General features: G+C 40.2%; 1 protein-coding gene across 4 annotated transcripts; it reads right to left on the reverse strand.

Annotated features, from left to right (window-relative positions):
• On the reverse strand, window positions 1-20,702 carry LOC129363262 (nucleus accumbens-associated protein 1). 4 transcript variants are annotated; one of them, XM_055035265.1, is made up of 8 exons: window positions 20,327-20,702; window positions 13,185-13,341; window positions 9,868-10,140; window positions 7,271-7,910; window positions 6,931-7,098; window positions 5,233-5,338; window positions 4,964-5,061; window positions 1-3,474 (listed from the first exon to the last, which is right to left on the reverse strand). In XM_055035265.1, the coding sequence occupies exons 2-8, from the start codon at window positions 13,308-13,310 to the stop codon at window positions 3,164-3,166; spliced, it is 1,722 nt and encodes a 573-aa protein (XP_054891240.1). In that variant the 5' UTR covers window positions 13,311-13,341; window positions 20,327-20,702; the 3' UTR covers window positions 1-3,163. The 4 variants fall into 4 exon arrangements, with proteins under 4 accessions (XP_054891240.1, XP_054891237.1, XP_054891239.1 ...); XM_055035262.1 differs by having other exon boundaries at window positions 6,931-7,101; window positions 20,327-20,701; XM_055035264.1 differs by lacking the exon at window positions 20,327-20,702 and adding an exon at window positions 20,158-20,286 and having other exon boundaries at window positions 6,931-7,101.

Consider the following 20,702-nt stretch of genomic DNA (forward strand, 5'->3'; position numbering starts at 1 on the left):
AAATCGTTACAAATTTTTTATTAGGATGTTTGTTTAATTCATGACAAGTTTCTTTTTGATTTCCATTTCTTTAATTTGCATTTATTTTACAGTTGTTAATGTGCAATTATCTTTGATAACGTTGGGTCACAGTTACAGGGCTTTCACAAAGTTGTTGGCACTTTGAACACAGAAAGAAGGAGGATGAGCAGTACAGGAGGTCCACTGGTGCTACAGGGTTACAGAGGGCAAAGAGCAGGGGCAGTGAGGATGCGCCTAGTTTCTGGGTAAATATATACCCCATGCTGCGAGTGCACAACAAACAATCGGATCCTTATGTGTGTGTCTATATATAATATACAGTATGTATAGAATCATATTTATATATGTACTGCTTAGAGACAAAAAAAACTCCTCATGCTGTGCCACAACTTAGTCATTCAAGTGTGTAGGTCTACATGTTCTGGGATGTGAAAAAAATAAAAATAAAACAATGCAAATTGCAGCTTTCTCTCAATGTTCAACAAACAAAGAAAAAAAAAAGCTTTCACTTCTCAAGAAATGAGATAAAACATTGTGAGCAAGGGACCTTTGAAAACTGACATGTCATACTTCTTTCCACTTCAACCTAAACCAGCGTTTATCAAAAGTCTAATCTAAAGACCTGATAGGAGGTGGAGATTTTGTGTACTTGGTTTGGGCCAGAGTGTCGTACGAACACGGATGACTCACCGGGGAGAAGTCAATCTGCTATGAATCAGAACAGATTACAAATGGCTCAGTGGGTCACTATGCAGCGTGAGCCAGTCTACAACAAGCTTGCGGCAAAAGGCTTCTTTGTGCTGCACTTTAACGAAAATAAACAAACGAGAGATGCGACTTCTAATTCTGGCCACACGGCTTGAACCTCTTCTTTGCCTCTCAGAAACGCATGATTAGGCTGGTGGAAGTGAAACGTGACACCAGCTTGAAGCATGAAGGACAGGAAGCTCACAACAATCTTCAAAGACGGTGCAGAGGTAAACAGGGGGAGGGGTGCCCACGTGGCACTTACAGTCGAAAGCAAAAAGTGAGGTTTTTGAAGTTGTCACCCTTACACAATACTGCATTTTTTTTTTAGATTCTCTACACTGACCCCAGTCGAGCTATCTAAGTCAAGTCTTACATTTTGCACAATGACAAAAAGAGGTTGAGTTATTATGCATCTGAGACGCTCCCAGCAATGTAATCTGCAAGACAAAAAAGCACTTCAGAATCAACTGCATTTGAAAAGAAACACGGATTCCCCCGTAATTGCCTGCAAAATAATATAAAAGGTTAACGGCACATTCTAAGTCAGTTCGCCTGCAACAGAAAAAGTGAGTCCCCTGTACTGACATGCATTCAAGAGGTTTCAGTCAAACAAACTTTCAGATTTGGGGGAGGGGACCAAAAGTAAAATAAAGCAAAGAAAAAAAAAGAACACTGGTTATCGACAATTTTTTTCTAATCAGACAAATCAGGTGCAAAAAAACAGGAAGAACACTTGGGATTTAACTCAACAGTCTCCTTGGTCATCTACAAGAAACACAGGCAGGCATAGGGAGGGTTAATTAAAAGACATACTCCACCTACAGGGGTTTGATTGCTACACGTTTCTCAAAAAGATACACGAACCACTGGTTCTTTTCATTAAGGTGCAGAAACCACCCACATTTCTCTCCGTCTCTCATGGAAGGTGCAAAGTCATCTCAAACTCCAAAATAAAAGCCTTTCCGAGTTCCTACATTGCGGAGGTGCGACGGATAAGATACTGACATACATCTGCACAATCCACGCCAAAGAACTACGTGGCACACACAAATAGTACCATTAAAATCGGTTTACTTCAAGCAATAGCTTGCTTTTTTCTTACTGCTTTCAGTTAAAAGGCACATTCTTTTGTCTGATAACTACTACTGACTCTTTTTTTTTGTAATTTCTGTACAAAGACAAAGCTAACAGGTTTTTTTTTTTTTGTTTTGTTTTTCGAGATCAATATAACATTTGAGTTTCCGCAAGTAATCTTTAGAATTGTGAGCAAGCGGTTTTATCAAAGCTGCAGATCCACAACCTGGGGAAGGTTTTTTAACAGACAGTGAAATCCAACTAAAGTGTTCGAAATTATTTCCTTTCAGGCTGGTGAACAGAAGACGAAATGTGTCAAATTTAGCAGTTCAACTGCTCATTCCATCTCTTTCATTTGAAAATAAAGCTAAAAATAAATGACACAAATTCCTATCATAAGACTCCTTTGTTATACTCCTGCAAAAATAGCACTTTTCCTCTCATTTGACAGTAACTCTTTCGACAGAAGCTTACTTACGTGGAGATTATAAAACAATCCCCCTCGCTCTCGTCGCTCACACCAATTTAGGCGTGGGCGCCTGTATAAATATAGTTTTTCTTCTGAAAATAGAACCATCTTTGTTTACCTGTTTCCTCTCAGTCCTGTTTACAATCATCTTTGTAAAAAGCTCCCCTCCTTCCACCCCCAATTTTTAATTTTCAGTTCACAGACACAAACATGCGAGAACGTTTACAAAAAAGTTGAGAATATTTCTACAATATGCGGCACAGTGAAACACTCTGAGGTGAGGTGGGTTGAGAGGAAGATGTAAGGAGGAATAAGTAGTGTTATTGTGTTTTAATACAATTCAATGTAGTTCTATTTCCAAGGCTGGAACACAAGTTGTCAGGCTTGCATAGAGAAAAAAAATCCAGCGACACTTACATTCATTTTTTTTTTTTTTTGTCACCTCTGCTCCCAGCCTGTCAAAACATCTCTCCCTTCTTCCTCTGGCTGTACTGGTAGCGCCCCCTACCTGCACCTCGGGGAATGTATCTTAAATGCAACCGTGGCTGCACTTACACACCATATGAGTCGAGGGGAGATAGAGGACAAACCCTCACGCATTCTCCTTTTACTCCACTACCTCTGTTTTACAGTCATAAAGCAAAATAAAAAAATAAAAAAAAAGTTGTGAGTTTTTACGTCCTGGTTATAACGGAGTGACGGCTGTCGCCCCAAGGACTGTTGTACAGACAGCAGAGATGTAAAGAGCGATCAGGGAGGGGGCAAAGAGTGAGGAGGCAAGCACAACTGGGGGAGGGAGGATACTGGTACGTGCGTCATCAGACTTAAACCTTTCCAGGGGCTGAGCGTTTAGAACAACGGTCCTCCATCCCCACCCACGCCTGGCAGGGATTCACCTGAGGAGCCGCCCGACTCCATGCCGGCGCCGCCGGAGGCCTCCAGGGAGGCGGGCTCGAAGGCTTGGTCCGCCCCCAGAGCTTCGTCCTCTGTCTTGACTCCGTCAGGGAGGAAGGAGGAGTAGGCGTCGCTCTCGGCCATCAGCAGCTTCAGCTTGGGGATCCAGCTCTTTCGCACCACGCGGCGGGCATTGGTGCACATGTCCGCTGCGATGGCGTTCATCTCGCTCTCTTTGAAACTCGTGGCAAAATTCTGGCAATAAACTGAGGCAGACAGGACACAGTTAGACTTGCTGGAGACACACCTGTCATGCTTCAACCTGATCAAATGTTGGAGAAAGGGTTTTTCAAAGACATAGAAGCACAGCTGAAAATATTTTGAGTACCCTTGATTTTATGTGCAGTCTATATTTATTAACATGGAGCTGCTTTGCCAATTGAATAAACGTACTCAAATAAAATGTTTATTTTTTTAAAGAAAATATTCTAGTTTCCTAACTTTACAGAGTCTGACTTTAAGCTCATTGATCAATCTGTCACTATTATAATGTCAAGCAAAATTTCACACTCCCACTTAGGCAGACGTTTGACTTTTCTACAGATGTGACAGATTCATTTTTCCACCCCTGCGGTTTTGGCGCATCGCCAGCATGCAAGGTGCAAGTAGGTAGGACAGCTTGCATAGCTGCTTTTTCCCCACAAACCTTAAGAGATCAAAGAAAACAGTCAGAATGAAAACTATCAGTTAAATGCTTGGGAATTCTTTAAGTAAAATATTCAAGTCCCACCCTCACTGAAAAACAGAATTAAAAAAAATAGATATTTTGCACAGAGTAGGTAGTTTTGTCAATTTCCTTTGTGATAATATCTTGAAATAGTTCTGCAGCTACACAGACTTCAATCTGAGAGCATGTTTCTGCTCCCATCATATGTTCTTGAAAACAACTCAATTTAAACGCAGAATATTTGTGCAGTGAACTTATATATGTTAAACTACAATGACTAAAACTAGAAGTCAGTCTTTTCAGGTGCACTAGGTCATTGTGAATAACTGGAACTCACACTGACATGACTCACTTCTGCAGCAGACACAACTGGAATAAAATGACTACACAAAGCTTTGTTAGACTTGTTGACCTATTTTATCTATGTATTTATCCAGATATCAACACTTAGCCATCTGTTAACTGATAGCCATGGACAAAAAACTCTGCCTAAAGTTAAATCTCTCAAATTTGTCTTGTTTTGAAACCACATAGTAAAAGACTGGGGTGATGCTGAAAATGGGAAATCCCGCAAACAAATCCTTTGAGTCACACTCACTAGTAAAATGAGATGGAAAATTTCTGCATCTTCTCAGAACAACTCAAGACTTCACTGTTCGATGGAGTTTAGTAGATTGTGGCTACAAAATACATAGTGCCCTCGCATTCCATCACAAATTGTCATTTAATTTATTGGACTTTGTGACAGATGGCAGCACAAGCTTAATCAGACTTCCTTCAGCAATTCCTTCAAAAGTCACATTGGATTTCTTCTACAAAGGTGTCCTAAAGACAATCTGTTCCTAGTAAAATCTATATAAAACCCTAATTTTGACTGCTAGAAAAGATTTTAAAAGCCTGGCCCCTATGAACTAATAAGAAATGAAGGCTTATGTAAAAATGTGTTTCTGTTCTTTACATTTCCTATTCTTAATGAAAATAACAAGCAAATTCTTTAACTATTTGCATAGCAAAATGCTCTTGCTCACATTTAACCGCATGGAGAACTCTGTTGTCCAGGGGCTTGCGGCTGGGGTCGTTGGTGGACGAGCGGATCCCTGTCCCACAGCTGTTGGCCAGAGTATTCCTGATACAGCAAAACAAAAATGATGTGAACAGAATGGACGGACGTTAAAATAGCTGTCCTATTTCTCTAAACTGAGCTCAAAAAGAAACAATAATTTCCATATTAAACCGCAGCCTCGTCTGTCTTTACATAAATACATTACAGAAATAGACCCTCACAGAGGAAACGAACCTGTCAAAGAAGGCAGCCAGCAGCCTCCTCAGCAGCACCTTGTGTCTCGTCCCTGCGCTCACATGACAGTTCATTAGCTGGGCTCTCGAAATATACACAGAAGTTCCTGCAAACAAAAGCACATGCCAGAAGGTTGAACACCCGACCACAAACAAATGGAGACATGTTCTAAACACCGATTATTTATAGAGACATGTTTATCTGGTTATGTTCAGACAGACATGGAGGAATTGTTTATCTAGAGACAACTGTGATTCATATCAGATTGCTGTTGCTGTTCTCAGAAAGGCCAGGCTGTGTTTGCACCTATTTTGGTTCTATTTTGCTGTTTTCTTTGTGTCTTATATGCTTCACAGGAGAACAAGTTTGTATTCTGCAGGTTGCTTTCTTTTCTCACCTTTCATACAAACACACACACACATGCAGAGGCACACACAGGACACCATAAAGTAAACTTGCAACCACACCCACGATTATCACAGGATGTCCTTAACGCAGACATATGTGCAACACGGTCTTATACTCCAGTGCCAATCCCCTGTTATCAGGAAAAGAGCTTCCTCTAAATGTTAACACGCAATCACTACTTGCAAGTTTAAGATAACATTTGGAGATTAGAGCAACCAAGGTATAGAATCATTTCAAGTTTTGGCTACATTTCATATGCAAAGCACACACAAAAAAACCCATAAAATACAAGCAAAGCAAAGATTTGTGTTGTGTTTTCTAACGCTCCAAAGTGAACGAGAGAAAATTCAATTTAAAAATGTCAAAAATAAAACAAAAAATACACAAACAACAGAGCACTGATTCATTGTCCAGCAGCATGTAACCTAGCATGCAATTCTCTGAAACGTGGGAGATAACTCAAGAAACTTCACAGAAACAGCCAAGGGTTGAACCCAGGAGCAGGGCCTTTAGTGCAATGTAACACCAGTGTTATCTGCTGAAATATACTAAATGCATGATGATAAACATAAGGTAATATTTAAAAAAAACACAGACCAGAATGAATTATAAATACTGCTCACTCATTAAATCTAATAAAATAATGTTGGCTATGTTACTACCCTTATAACAACTCATTGAAATGTATCTAACAGCAGTAAAACAGTGTAAACAGAAGTATGATCTTTTAAATATATGTTTTCAGAGACTCTACTGAAGAAATGTGACTGTGATTTAAGCCAAATGAGAAAAATCACACAGAATTATGAATTACTAAAACTGCTCAAATGACCAAAAAGCTAACTAAATAAGTAAAACAAAATAAAATAAATAAAGAGTGGTCAGGGGTGCATTGTATTCAGCTCTCTAATCTCTGAAAGTTGAATAATTAAACAATATTAGACCATTTTATTTTTATTCACAAAAAACAAAAAATCTTATTTGGACTGTGGGTCAGCAAATCTCTGCACCTGGCCTCTTTCCACACTGGGTGATGCTGTAGCATGTGCAAAATAGAATATTTTTTCAATGATCCTCTACAGTCGATTGATTTATGGGTAAACGACCCATCATACAAATGCAAGATTTGTCTCGACTTTATTTCATGCTTGGTGGCACAACGACTCTTTTAGTTCGGTAATTAAAACACAAACACCTCGTCAATAAACCTATGTGTTCGCTGAATTATCCACACAGATTTTCCTTCCAGGACTTCACTGTGCTCAACAATAATCGGATGCACTCACATACCTGAGACTAACTCTAGCTTCTCAGCAGGGTCTCCTTCCTCGTACAGTTTGGGATGGCAGCGGTTTCCTATCTGAGCAATAAGTTCTGGAGGAAGACAAGTAAGGTCTCGGCCTCGCATCCGACCTCGGGTCTCTATGTGGTCAGGAAGGGCCTCGACTCGCTCCCCGGCTGCTGGAGAAACAGTAACACCCGCATTAAGGTCACAGACTCATTGTATTTTCTGACTGTGGCCCCTAGAGTTTGATGTAGTGCTGTAGAATTAGAGTGAAATGTAAAAATAAAGGGTTGTGCACTTCGAAGCACATTAATGTGTATTAACTGCTTGCTTTAGTTCTACTACCTGCTGCTCCCATGTTGAGCATACTGTACATGGTATACATGTTGCAGATCTGCCTGTACTGCTCCTCGGCACTTTCGTCTGTTCCCTCTTCTTCCTCCTCATCGTCATGGTAGCTGATGGGTGAGTCACTAGCATAGGTGCTCAGTGTGCCGGGGCTGGCGCCCTCTGACATTCCGAGCCCCGCTGCAGAATTCCCATTGGTGCCGGCATTTCCACCAATCCCGCCACTGGGCGCCATGCCTGCCAGGCTGGTTGCAGTGGCGTTCATGCCCATGGCCAGTCCGAGAGCTACGGGGGTCTGGATGGCACTGCCCCGCACCGCCTCCTGGGAATAACGAGCCGTCTTTCTGGCCCCTCCTCCTCCACCGCCGCCACCCGAGCCTAAACCGCCTCCGTCGCGGGTGCTGCCGCCCTCCCACAGCCGCTTGGCAACAGGAGTGCAAACCACAGAATAAGGCGTGGCGGCTTCCATCTGGTTGGATGGCTGCTCTGTCTTAAGTCGTGAAACGAGAGGGAGCGGCGTCACGCTGGAGGCAGGACGTGGTGCACCGTTACTGGTCTGTGTTACAGGACTCTGCGGCTCTGAGGTTGGAGCTTCCTCGGCATGAAGACCCTGGGAGTCACAACTTGGGGAGGACACCTAGAAAAAACATGTATAGCCTATATAAGTTTAATGCTTGGACACATAGTCACTTCAGTGAAGATATGGACTTGCAGTTTTCTGAAGTGAAATTATCAGTTTAGTCTTCTGTGACTCTCTCTAGGTATCCATGCTTTGAGATGTAACATTTTGGTAATTTCTTTAAATATTCATAGTGAAAAGTAACAAAAAAAATAATCCATTCTAAAAGAAGTTATTAAGACTGAGTCAAAACTCGCTCAGAAGTGTACAAGACAAATAAAGTAACATTAACAAACTATTCTTATCAGATTGCCTAACCCAGGGCAGCTGTGGCTACAATTCAGTAGCTTGCCATTGTCAGAGTGTGAATGTGTGTGTTAATGGAAATGACTAATTCAGGTGAAGCATCTCTGAGTGTCCCGAGAAGCGCTATATGAGTCTGATGTTATCTCATTTCACATCATTATGTCGCAGCTGGTTTAAGAAAAGTCAAACTTCAACTTAAAACAGAAAAGGAAAACCTAAATTCATCGGAGAATTCAACTGTTAGTAGAAACCACTTCAGCAAAGCTGCATATCAATTTTCTCACTTTTAACAAATGGAAATTTTAGCCTATTGTCTTTACAAATTGAATTCAATGTGGAGATATGTGCAGGCATTCATTAATCAGCAACTCCTTTAACATCTGATGGTCTTTAATTTAACACTTTAAAACAGGTCCACACAATGTAATGCAAATTTATCATTATTGTAATGTTACTGTATGCAATACAAATAGTGTCTCTCTATGGTCATATTTGATAACGCTTGCTGCTTAATGACACCAAAACGTCTTTAATGCTTAATAAAGAAGTAACTAAGAAAGTACAACTAAGTTGTGTCTTCTTTAAGTCAGCATATGTTGCCATATGCAGCTTTTTCAATAAAGCCATTTTGTTAAGACAGAAATAACAAATGACTTAATTTTCCCCCAGTACCTGAATAGACTCCTCACCATATGCAGTCTATGTTTGTTAAGACCCCAAAGCAGAAAAGCTTCAATAGTCTTTTGTTGAAGCTAAACTTAAATAGCAAAGGAAAACCTTTGCAATGTCATATTCCTTGCTGACGATATGACTTGTGTATTTATCACCTCGATTTCCTGCTTCGATTTCTTACATTTTTATTATCCTGTTGTGGATTTTATCTTTGCGATTGTATTCGAGCATTATCCTGTAATGTGTCTCATTATTCGCCAAACTTTTACCGTTGGACTGGTCCACCTTAAATTTGACTCAAAATTTACTGGATAGATTTTGCTCAGGCCCTGTGGCTGCAGATCCCAAACCATTAGCCCTCCTCCGCTGTGCATGGCAGATCAAGCTGTGCATTATGGCCAAGCATCTCCATTTTGGTATCATCTGTTCAAATGACCCTGGTTATGTATTGATTTGATTATCTGGCATGATAACTATTCTTCTACAAACAGTTTTGTTCGGTCTTATTCTTGAAAAAAAACTTTATTAAGATTGGTTTAATTTGCCTTACAAATTGTAAGGCAAATTAAATTACTTTCTAAGAATAATTTTGGGCTTCTGGGACTGTCTTTCTATTGTTTTTAATCTTGCTTAAAACAAAATTACCACTAAATATCATGAAATGGCTCAATAGTTGTTAGACTGAAGAGAAGTAACAACTACTTCTTAAAAAGGAGTTTTGAATATTTCCTGCTTGAAACAAAAACAAGAAAATTAAATGAAAAATGAGAGAAAACAGAAAGACTCGCATGCTAAGGATCAGTTTAGTATATAAGTAAGTCTTGTATATTTACAAACACATTCTGACATAAAATGAAGCAAAGCTGACTTTATTTTTAACACAATACTTCTACATTTAAGATTAGTTTATTAGCTTACTTTTGACTGTCACTACACATCAGTTTGTCTTGATGTTTACAAACATTAAATCTATTTCCCATTTTTTATGTACCTTTACCTTGAGGAAGAATTCGGTGCCCTTTTCCATGATCTGCTGGATCTGAAGAAAGCCCGCAGTATACATGAGAAGAAATTGGTCTCCCACTGTCATGCTGAGGCGGCCTGTGTAACAGAAAGCCAGAATCTGCTGGAAGCACTGGGGCTGCACAGCTGGAGGGAGCTCAACAACAGTGGGGCTCGTCTCGTTGCTGTTGGAAACCGGAGCATTGGTGCTGCTGCTGAAAAGGTCCCGGAAATAAGAGCTGCTGGCCGCCAGAACAGCTCGATGAGCCTAAGGTAAGAATAGAAGAAAAAGAAATAGAAATAACCTTTATTGTCACTCAGCGGGGAAATTCAGGTGTCCCAGCAGCAAAGTGAAAAGCAAGTCAATTTACACTGAGGTCAAAATGTAAAAAACAGAAGGTAAGAATTAGAGACTGTACAGTAAGGACAAATTGAATGAAAATCCAAAATAATAATAGCATACTTCAAGCCAAAGAAATGTGCAACTGAGTAAAATGATACCAGAAATGTACAACATGTCTGTGCATGCTTATGCTTGAAAAAATACAGACTATTTTATCAGAATCTGAACAATTGTGCAAATAACAGCAAGGAAGTAAACATTTATTGAGTTTGTTAGAGTCCATCTATCACTTGTATAGTTTTTTTTTTTTTTCCATTTTCAATTGACAACTAACTCAAGTAGAAAACGGACCAAAGGATAACATTTTATACTAATATTTAATTTAATCAGATTTATATGACCCAGAAATTGTACTGTGTGCAAAAGTGTGCACACATTATAGTGAATCCAAGGGCAGCACATGGAGTTCTCAATTGGATATGAGAACTCCATGAATATGGATAAGTACAGTGACAAGCAGAACAATATCCTGGTCACAAAAAATACACTCTAAAAAATACACAAATCAATTCTACCTCAGCAGGTAGAGTCTGCTCTGATGCTTCCTGTAAAGAACATTAATGTTGAGACTCCAGTCCAGTTCACTGTTCAGGAATTATAAGAGCCCTCTATCTCAATGTCAGTTCCCTGGATGCTCAGAGGCCTCGGTGGGGTGGATATGCACCTGCGGCAATCAACCAGCTCGTTGGTTTTCACCATGCTGGAGATGGTTCAGCTGGCAAGGATCCACAAAGCTTTGTCTGTAACCTGAGACGTCCTGATCTGTGATGAGGCCGACGATGGCAGGGTCATCAGAGAAGAGTTTATTGAGAAGTCTGCAGTGTAGAGGGTGAAGAGGAACAGTGCCAGCCCAATTCCCTGTGGGGCCCCTGTACTGCAGACCGGCCTGTCCAGGACAAAGCCCTGTGTCCTCACATAATGTGCGCAGCCACTGAGATAGTCCAGTATACACTGGGACAGCTAATGGTCCACTCCTGACAGCTCCGGCTTGTCCTTTAGACGTCACTGCTGAATGGTATTAAAAGAACTGGAGAAAACAAAGAACATAATCCTCACAGTGCTTCCTGGCTAACATTATGGGCCCCAGGACGCTCAAGAAATAAAGAAACTTATGGGTCAGAGGTCAGTCATTCCCACTATCTATGTGCTTCAGTCCCTCCTGGTATAAGATGAAGCCAAAAAAGCGAATCTATAGTGCGAGAGTCTATCCATGTGGGAGAGTCGTAGGTCATCCAAGAGGAGCCTTTTGTAACCCGTCTCCAAGAAGGAAGGAAGTCCATATAAGATTTGAAGCATGATGGAAAATTAACATCTCCCTCTTCTTATGAGTAACCATTTTCTTGTCCTGTTTTTTTCCACCTTCCTGTATGTTAATCTGCTCATTTATAAAAAATATAGAACAGTGTTGTTAAGGGAGTTTTCCAGGCTATCTGGTAAAAGGCTTTTTGGCAAGTTTAAAAACAAAAAAAATGTAACGACTATTTCTTAAAAGAAAAAAATGAAACGTCTTTTTCACAAACCTCGGTTTCTAAAGGTTTTTGTTTGGTATGACAAACAACAGCATAGGTGTATTGTTTCTTACAGAGTAGACATTGAGAAGCATGTGAAGATTTCAGGGTCAACAGGTTGTTTTTCTACTCCCTTCACTTGAAGTCACTCCCCCATTGGAGACAAAAAATTTATTTCTCTATGAAGTAGATTATGAATTCTGGGATAAGCCATCTCTCCTCCATAAATAAACTCAGATGTCTCCTTGCCTATTCTATACTATCCTGGCTCCAATCTTAAAAGTTTCTGTTTTTTTCCTCACTTTTCATATTCGAGATTGGCTAAAGCAACGCTAACACGAGGCCTTTGCCTGGAAACTGACGCTAAATACGGATGTTGATCGGGAAAAAGTTCCACGTTTAGACAGAACCGCCAAGACACATAGATTCAGCTGTAATTGTCATGCCAGACCACTACATGGTGCTGTGATTTTAGCATGTCATTGAATGCACATGCACATTAGACCCTTAATTATGCAACCCACTAGCTTAAACTTAATTGTAACTCATGTCTATCTCTCATGTAACACATATTTCTGATCAGAAGTTGTGTTAAATTTAACAGGTCAAGGAGCACAACACAGCACAATAATATTGCTGTTATCTGCTGGTTCATGTGTAGAATAAGCCAAAAATGGCTGGTGTTAGAGACTTTGGTCACTGGTGTCATTAAGACATGGATCGCAACAAAAATGTTGTGATTTAATTGATGAGAGCTCTATCTATACAGGACCTAAGACTTAAGAATAGCTTTTCTTGTTAAACAATTATAATAATTCTGCTGTCTCTTGTATGTTTTATTGGACATAATCCCCAGCTCATATATGTAGAATATCTGGAGATGGATAAGCAGGTGAATTAGCTGATAACCACTGTGCACACTGGTAAATTTGACAAGGAATAGCTTTGGGTCAAAAAGGATATCAAGACATCTTTAATAGGATGAAAAGTGAAATAAATACACAAGTAAACCTTGACTAGGTGATTTCATGCTGATTTGAGAGCCTGAACCACGGTTTGGATTTGTAATCTGAAAAAAGAAATTCTTGTTTTCTCAAAGGTATCATTAAAAGCTCTACTCATTTCATTATTGTGAACCCACTTATTGCATCAGACACAAAGAGAAAGGCTTGTCTAAGGCATCATTCATACAAGAACCACCACTGACCAGAACTTTGGTATTACAAAGTAAAACTGGAATTCAGCAGTAAAAATTGTTATATATATCATATCCTGTATAAAACAGACCAAAAAGGTACCAAGGAGGCATAACAGTTCCAACTTCTCAAATGTTGTCCTTCATCTCTAACCAAGTTTTTCTCTAAAAAAGAATACAACAGTAGAATAAAGTGTGATGAGTACCTTGAAGGCATGGCCCTTGACCACAACAGAGACATCACAGTATAGGCCTTGCAGTCGCTGCTCGTTCAGACACTCTAAAATGTTGTTGCCAAAGTTTGGAATCGCCATCTGGAGGGTCTGGGCCATGGCGCGCCTACGCACACCACCAAAGGGTTTGCTGGAAAAGGAAGAAGAGAAAGAAGCGAATAAGTTAAGCTACCACTAGGTCAAGTCTTTAATTTGAGACAAGGCTGTCTCTACAGTAGACCTCAATAAATCCAATGAGCTGTTAGGCTGGCTATGACATTATTCACATGGTAACTGTAGAGCTGCTCAGCGGGTAACACTTTGATTCATGGGTTTCTGCAGCTTTATCCACAGCTACGAGCAGGATCGAGGCCACACAGTGGGATAACTTGGAAAGAACCACTCTCAGCGATGACAAAAACTCTTCTTGTGATGTCTGTGTGGTGTGAGAAGCATTTCAGAGGGTAATGTGTGGAGGAGGAGCAATGTAACAAGGACAAAAAAGACAAAAGGCTCAAAGAAAGGAAAACAGGTGAGGAATGTGTGAGACACCAGAAACAGTCTCGTGGGATTTCATCAGTGCAAATAAAATAGCTAAAGAACATAATCTAATCCAAATATGTAAAAAACTCACATTATTTCCAAATGAAAAAATGTATTTAAAAGAATACCGCTTAATCCTCCAGAAGTATAAAAAGGAAAAAAATGTGCATAAAGCCTTCAGATAAACATGTAATCTGAAAGTGAAAGATTCGAAACTTTAAGCATTTAATAACTGCATACCAAGTGGCAAAAATATTACTGGTAAAGAACAGCTGTTTTTTGAGTAAGTTAAGTGGTCTTGCTTTATTTTTTATAAGTGACCAGAGTTCCTTCAACATTTCATTAGCAGTCCACAACTTCATGTTTCCCCAAACAGGAACAGTCTTATGACATAAGAATTTGCTCCATTTCTCCTAGCTAATCTTAAAAATGGGAAAGGCAAGACAACATGCCATCCATCCGAAGAATACTTTTCATACATAAAGAGATGGTTACAAGAAACACCTAAAAGCCTGCAACAACAGGGGCTGTAGGAAAAAAAATGGATGAAAACTAAGTTTATACCACCACCACACACAGTGAGGAAAATGGTAAAGGAGGTTTAAAAAAGTCCACAAACCATACAGTCAGACAAATGGATCCCAAAATGGATCCAAAATACCCATTAGAAACTAACTAGCTGCTTGGAAATACGTTGGACAAATGAGATCGAGACCAAGCTTTCCAGCAACAACAAGGTAGATCTGAACTGAAACAAATTGAGGAGTATGTGGCATCCAAACCTGGCATACTCTACCAAAAAACCCCAAAAAACTAAAAATTATCCATACAGTCAAATCAACAAGGAAAAGGTTCACTAGATGGCATCGATACTACTTTTAGACTTTTGTGTAAGTCTTCGACAGAGGCCCCAATAATAAGTAAAGTGCTCTGCATAAACTTTGCCATTAAAAGACACACACACAAAAAAACACTTCTTCTTTTTCTCAGAGAAGACCTTTTGTAGACTTTCGTAGATTTGTTTAAACTTCAACATAACCTATAATCACACTACTCAAGTAAATAACTTCAGCTGTACAATAACTGTTATTGTCAGGGCTAGGCTGGGTAAAAGCCTTTTTATCATCCTGTGTTTTGTGTAAGCTATAAAGTTGCACGTCCTCAGATAAGTGGGTCATGTTCTCTTATTCTGTGTGTGAAAGTGTGTGTGGTCTGAACAGAAACCACATTGCATGTTACAGTTCACCTCAATCAACAGTGAAACGACTGCACACTCACTTGGCTTGTCTTGGACTGCTGCATTAAGGTCTGTTAAATAAAAATGAACCAAAGGCAGACTTTGTGAAAATATTTGAGGACAATGGGAAGACATTTCTGTTTACTGTTCTGTGTTCAGTTCTGCACTTATGCATTACTTACAGTTAGCGTAGCAGCATTCTTAGCATGCCGAGTACAGTGACTAGCAGAAGCATTCATACTCTGGGAACTTTTTACATTGACGTGTGATAGCCACAAACCTCAATGTATTTCAATGGGATTTTATGTAATACACAAAGTATGTGAAAAAGGCAGGGGAAGATTTTGAAAAGTATTCTTTTTTTACAAGTAAGAATAAAAATCTGTTTAATCTGTGCATCTGATAATTTAAAAAGTACTGCGGAACTGCAAACCAACAACCTAAAATTATGACTACTGTGGAAATAAACTGCACAGTAACACAGTTGCTAGTGTGGTTACCTTGCAACAATAAGGTCTGATTTCAAATCCCAGCCTTGGTTCTTGTTCCAAAGTGTTGGATGGTCCGTCTGTACAAGGATGGATTCTCTATGAGTAGCCAAGCATCACCCAATAGTCCAAAAACACATCTGTGAGCATTAGTCGCTTACTCCAAAATGCTCTTACGCATGGAAGTGTGTTCATGGCTGTTTGTCCTGTGTATCTATGTGCTGTCCTTTCATGGTCTGTATAGCTGTCCAGCAGGTACCACACATTAAAGACATCCGCCCGGCACAAGGACAATCCAGTAAAGACCGTCAGTAGGTGGATGGGCAAAGAACCAAAAATCAGAGAAGAAACCAAGAGCACCAAGTTAAATCTAGAGAGGAATGGCAGAGATCCGCAGCTCAGATAGAAGGATCTGTTTGTTCTTAAATGCCATAAGTCATCAATTACATTTATGGAAGAGGAGCAAGGATAAATCCTATTGTTAAACACGGATATAAAAGTCCCTTTTAAAGTTGCTATAAGCAATAAAGAGAACACAGCAACAATGTAGAAGAGGGTCCTCTGAATAAACAAAACAAAAACTTTCTGGGTTCACATGCAAAACATAATCTATAAGGGGCAAAGCGAAACTGATCCCAGATATGAAATGTGGGGCTGGCAGCGTCCAGCTCAACAAGGACAGAGGGTAATACTGGGATAAAATGTATTGGGACTGCAAAGGATTTGAGAGTACAGCAAAAGGTTGATACTTTTCAGACATTTCATTTGTAAGACAAAAATAATAAATAAGGGCTGAAAACTAAGTGTTTCTTAGTATGTACTGGTCTACACAAAAAACTTTTATTGGAAAGACTGAAGGTTGATGTACTAGGATTAAATGTGGAAAGGTTCAGGATGTATGACTACGTTTGAAAGGTGTTGTATTTACTTTGTATGCTCTCTGTCAGTTATGATCATAAAAGAGTCATTAACTTATCCAAATAGCATTGGTTGTTCTTAAAAGGCAAATAGCATTGGTTCTTTGATTTGCCCATATAACACTAGGTTAGCTTTTGTGAATTTTTCACTGAGCATGCCCGCACTATAGTTTCAAGTAAAAAACATACACAAAGCTTTTCATCAGATTCTTCAGCGCTAAAAAATGCTGTTTGCATCCTGCTCTTATACAAACAGGAAGAGACAGATATGCATCGGATAAATTCTGTTTTTCAATTGAACAAACTGAGTGACATCCACCCTGTAAGAAGTATACAACCAATTTTGGTGCGACTGCGACTGAGAAGGGCTGGACTGAGCAGCCCCATCATATCCAAAGCCCTTCATTTGGGATCCAGCCAAGATCCAGGGTAAAAGAGAAATGCTTGCTTTGTCTCTTGTCTCTCTCAAGCTCCCTCTCTCTCATACTAAAACACAAATGCACACACATACACAAACTCAAACAAACCCACAAAAGGCACACTGAGTCACACACGGACATTAGACAATACTGCTTGTTTACAGTTTGGCGAGCTGCACCAAGCACACACATGCGTGCACGTAAAGTCACACTAAATGCCACGCTGAGAGCAGGGTGTGTTTGCTCAGTTTACCCTGACAGTGATAGAGAGTGTGTGTATGCGTGCTTGTGACCATGTGTGTGTTTATGCACTAAGGAGGGATAGTGGGGCCTGCGGAGCTGAGAGGGATCATATTAGGTCCTTATGCTATTAAATATATAAAAAAACAGCAGTAGGAACAAGTCAATCTCATACTGTGGCTTAAATTTTATACTCCTCCAGCCTGAAGGAGAAAGTAGGTCAAACATTCTTGCAACATACTCAAAGACTTATCACTGTAAGCTTCAGGAATATTTGGCACACATATAAATGGAACTGCACAGGCGTTTTTTTCAGAAACTCCAATATAATTCAGTTTTTTGAGTGTCCTCTCCAGGTAGTTTAGGAAAAAGTACTGTGGATCTGCTATAGTGATGAATATATCAGCTTTAACATTTTATCTCATATCATTTTTTAGCATTTGGATATGTAAAACTGGGCCAAAATCAACAACCAATGCTTATTTACATCTTGTTACCTTTTGTGGTCGGTGTTTTGGAATGAAGGGGTCATGTGGTATTTGTGTAGGAATGTGACCGTGATAGTTACACAGACAGTGCAGGATTGTGGAGTGCTTATCTGAAGCAGGGAAGCACTCAGCTGTGTTTTTTTTCAAGGTGTTGAAAGGGTGGGAAATGTTGTATAATATCTGTAAATATTGATTATTGACTACCACAGCAATGTTTGTTTTTCCTCTCAACACCCTTATTAATATTGGCTATCGACCCCAATGTTCATATTTCTGCATCGCTAAACTGATTAGTTTATTGTGTCAAGTTACATTTGCTCAAAAAAGGGGTGAAATTACATATTTTTCTGTTGAAATTACATATTTTCTGTTGTAGGTTGACTTTACCAACCTAATCATAAGACAAACCAAATCAGATTCGTGCAACGACATAGAAAGGACAGACAAGATTTAAGAGGAAAACAAGATTTGTTCTAATGGAGGTTGGTGTTTTAATGGTGGAAACATATTCTACAACATTGACCATAATGTGTTGTCTAAATAAAAAGGACAATTGACAGTTACAAGCCAAATAAATACTTATTCTCACAATAAACTTAACAAATGTATAGAAAATTGTTTTTGGATACCACATGGGGATATCTGAAAAAAAAAAAAATAATATATATATATATATATATATATATATATATATATATATATATATATATATATATATATATAATTGTTATGTGTTTTGGGTCACAACTTTTCATAGGTATGGGAATACATAACTCCAAGACTTTGTCTGGAAAAACGTTACAGACGTCCTAACTTCTAACCAACAAACATGACCTATCACCATTGAGGCCTGATTAAATCATTTGTTATGACATTCTGCTCTTCTTAAAAATTTGAATGAAAGTAATGGAAAAATGGTCAAATGTGAGATTTGAGTAATTTGAGTGTGTAATGATTTATTTAGGGATATTAAGCAAAATTAGGGATCAGCAATAACCATGGGTAAGTTGGAAACAGGGCCACAAAATAGTTTAAGAAACTCATTAAGGGGTTTGTCATTTTCCCACCACTGCATACACTTAGAATTTTGGTCACTTTTCTACCAACCAACATTAATTAGTACCACCGGAGGACATTTCGTACCTGCTTTGAGAATAGATGGTTTGAAGTAACCTTGTGCAATATACCCATAGTCTGCTCCAGGAAAATGTTGAAATACTAAATAAATCTACCAACTGAAGGTTGGTTAGCGTCATTCTGCTTAGATCAGGAGTATTAAATATGCCTCCTAGGAGTGAAATGACCCAAGTAGGGATCAGAACCCAAATAGAGATTAGGTGCAATTCAAAATTTTCAGAAAATACTAAGCAGTTTAATAAAATTTTACATAGGATTAGCTGCAAAAGGAATTGACCGGATTTACAGTGATTCAAATAAATATGGAGAGGGGATTGAATCACGCAACTGAGGTACCAAATGGCAAACTCGCCCAGAGCCCATAAGTAATAATGATTAAAAAAACAACATCAAGAAAAAAGAACACAAGATGATTAAAATAAGCTATTTAGTGCAAACAAAAAAAGATCAACATACAACAATGCAATTAATCTAGCTTTCCATCTGCAGACAGCACAAGTTTTGACACAGCAACATGGATGATTCATGGAAAGTCAAGGGTACACCTGGCACACAGTTCACTCCCTCTGTGGAGGCATTTCCTGGTTTGCATGTGTCCATGCATGCATACCTGTGCTGCTCCTCTCATGTCAAGACATATACAGCTACAGGACTGATTTGTGATTAGACATATGAAACCAGCACACACATATATACCCAAAGCTTCTCCTTTCTGAATCTCTGCCCATGCATGCCCCTCTGTAAGGATGTTCAAACTGGAAAAGATGCCACACTGTGATACAGAATCCAGGCTGTAAAAAGGTGGACGGGGGACGTGAGGCAGCAAACCCCGGCCCACGTTGTTGGCTTCTAAGCAGACAAGTCGGTGGTAATTAATCCCCTGTAAATGCCCCATGCCCTCTCCCATTCGCTGCAGGCCTATGGGAGAGGAGGCTAACGGCTAAGCTAACGCCACTGTTAAATATTTCGGGCTCACCATCCCACCTCACCGGCTGCTCTCATCCCCGGGCTGCACAACGTCGAGGCATTTCCGCGCTAAAAAAACATAAACAAAAGCGACACTTACTTCCCGAGAGGACGGGGCTCAGGGTCGCGCTAAGGCCCCAGGTGTCGGAGACCCTAATTTTGTCTTCTTTTTTTTAGCTTATTGGAGTATTTTGGTGATGGGGGGAATCGGCTCCCCCTCTGCCATTCTCCATTCTACCGACATCAACAGGTCATCCCAGGACACGCAGCAGCTGAGGGCGAGCCAGACGGAACCAGTGCGGCACGGAGCGGAGGGGGGGTCGGTGGGAGCACAACAAGGCACAATTCTTCGAAACCGGCTATCGCAAGGGGCTGCCGGGCCAAATAAAAATGATTCAAAAACCCATTGAGACATTGAGAGGCTGCTTGCTTTCTCGCAAGTTTATTGAGACCTGCGGGATAAATCTGTTAGACATCATTACAACCCAGATCTGAGGAAAAAGATAACGACGAAAGTTTAAACTGCGCCAACCTGGATGCATTTCGCTCGCGTGGTTAACCCGAAAAACTTTAATCGTCCCGCATCTGCTAGACCGATTTGATCCCCACTTCCGCCGCCGCCGGATCATCATCAGACCCCCAGACAGGACGACCCCACACAACGGCAAAAAAAAAAAAAAAAAAAAAAGCCAGACACTCACCCCCTCACTGGGAAGCCGATGCAGAGCGTTGGTCTAAAGGAGGAGACGCAGCGCTCTCTCCCCCCGGTTTTCCTCGATCCGGCCGGCCATTCAGTGCGAACGGAACGGCGATAGCAGAGCCATCGAGGGCGGTACAGTATCCCGGGGGATTGCGGAACACAGAACCACTGATCGCACAGAGCAGAGGAGGAGGAAGACAAGCATGACGCGCTCGTCACTCAATCGCATGATCGTTTCGAGCGCAGCCTCATTTTGGGGGAGACCTATCCCTGAACGGCGGAGACTGTTTGCGCATTGGCACAGCAGCGGGGCTGCAACCAGAAAGACTAGTCTCAGTTTTCCTGCTGCTCCCTGCCTGTCAGTGGAGAAACCCGGG

Source organism: Poeciliopsis prolifica, unplaced genomic scaffold (genome assembly GCF_027474105.1).
Source record: "Poeciliopsis prolifica strain line A6 unplaced genomic scaffold, Auburn_PproV2 SCAFFOLD010, whole genome shotgun sequence".
NCBI classification, from domain to species: domain Eukaryota; kingdom Metazoa; phylum Chordata; class Actinopteri; order Cyprinodontiformes; family Poeciliidae; genus Poeciliopsis; species Poeciliopsis prolifica.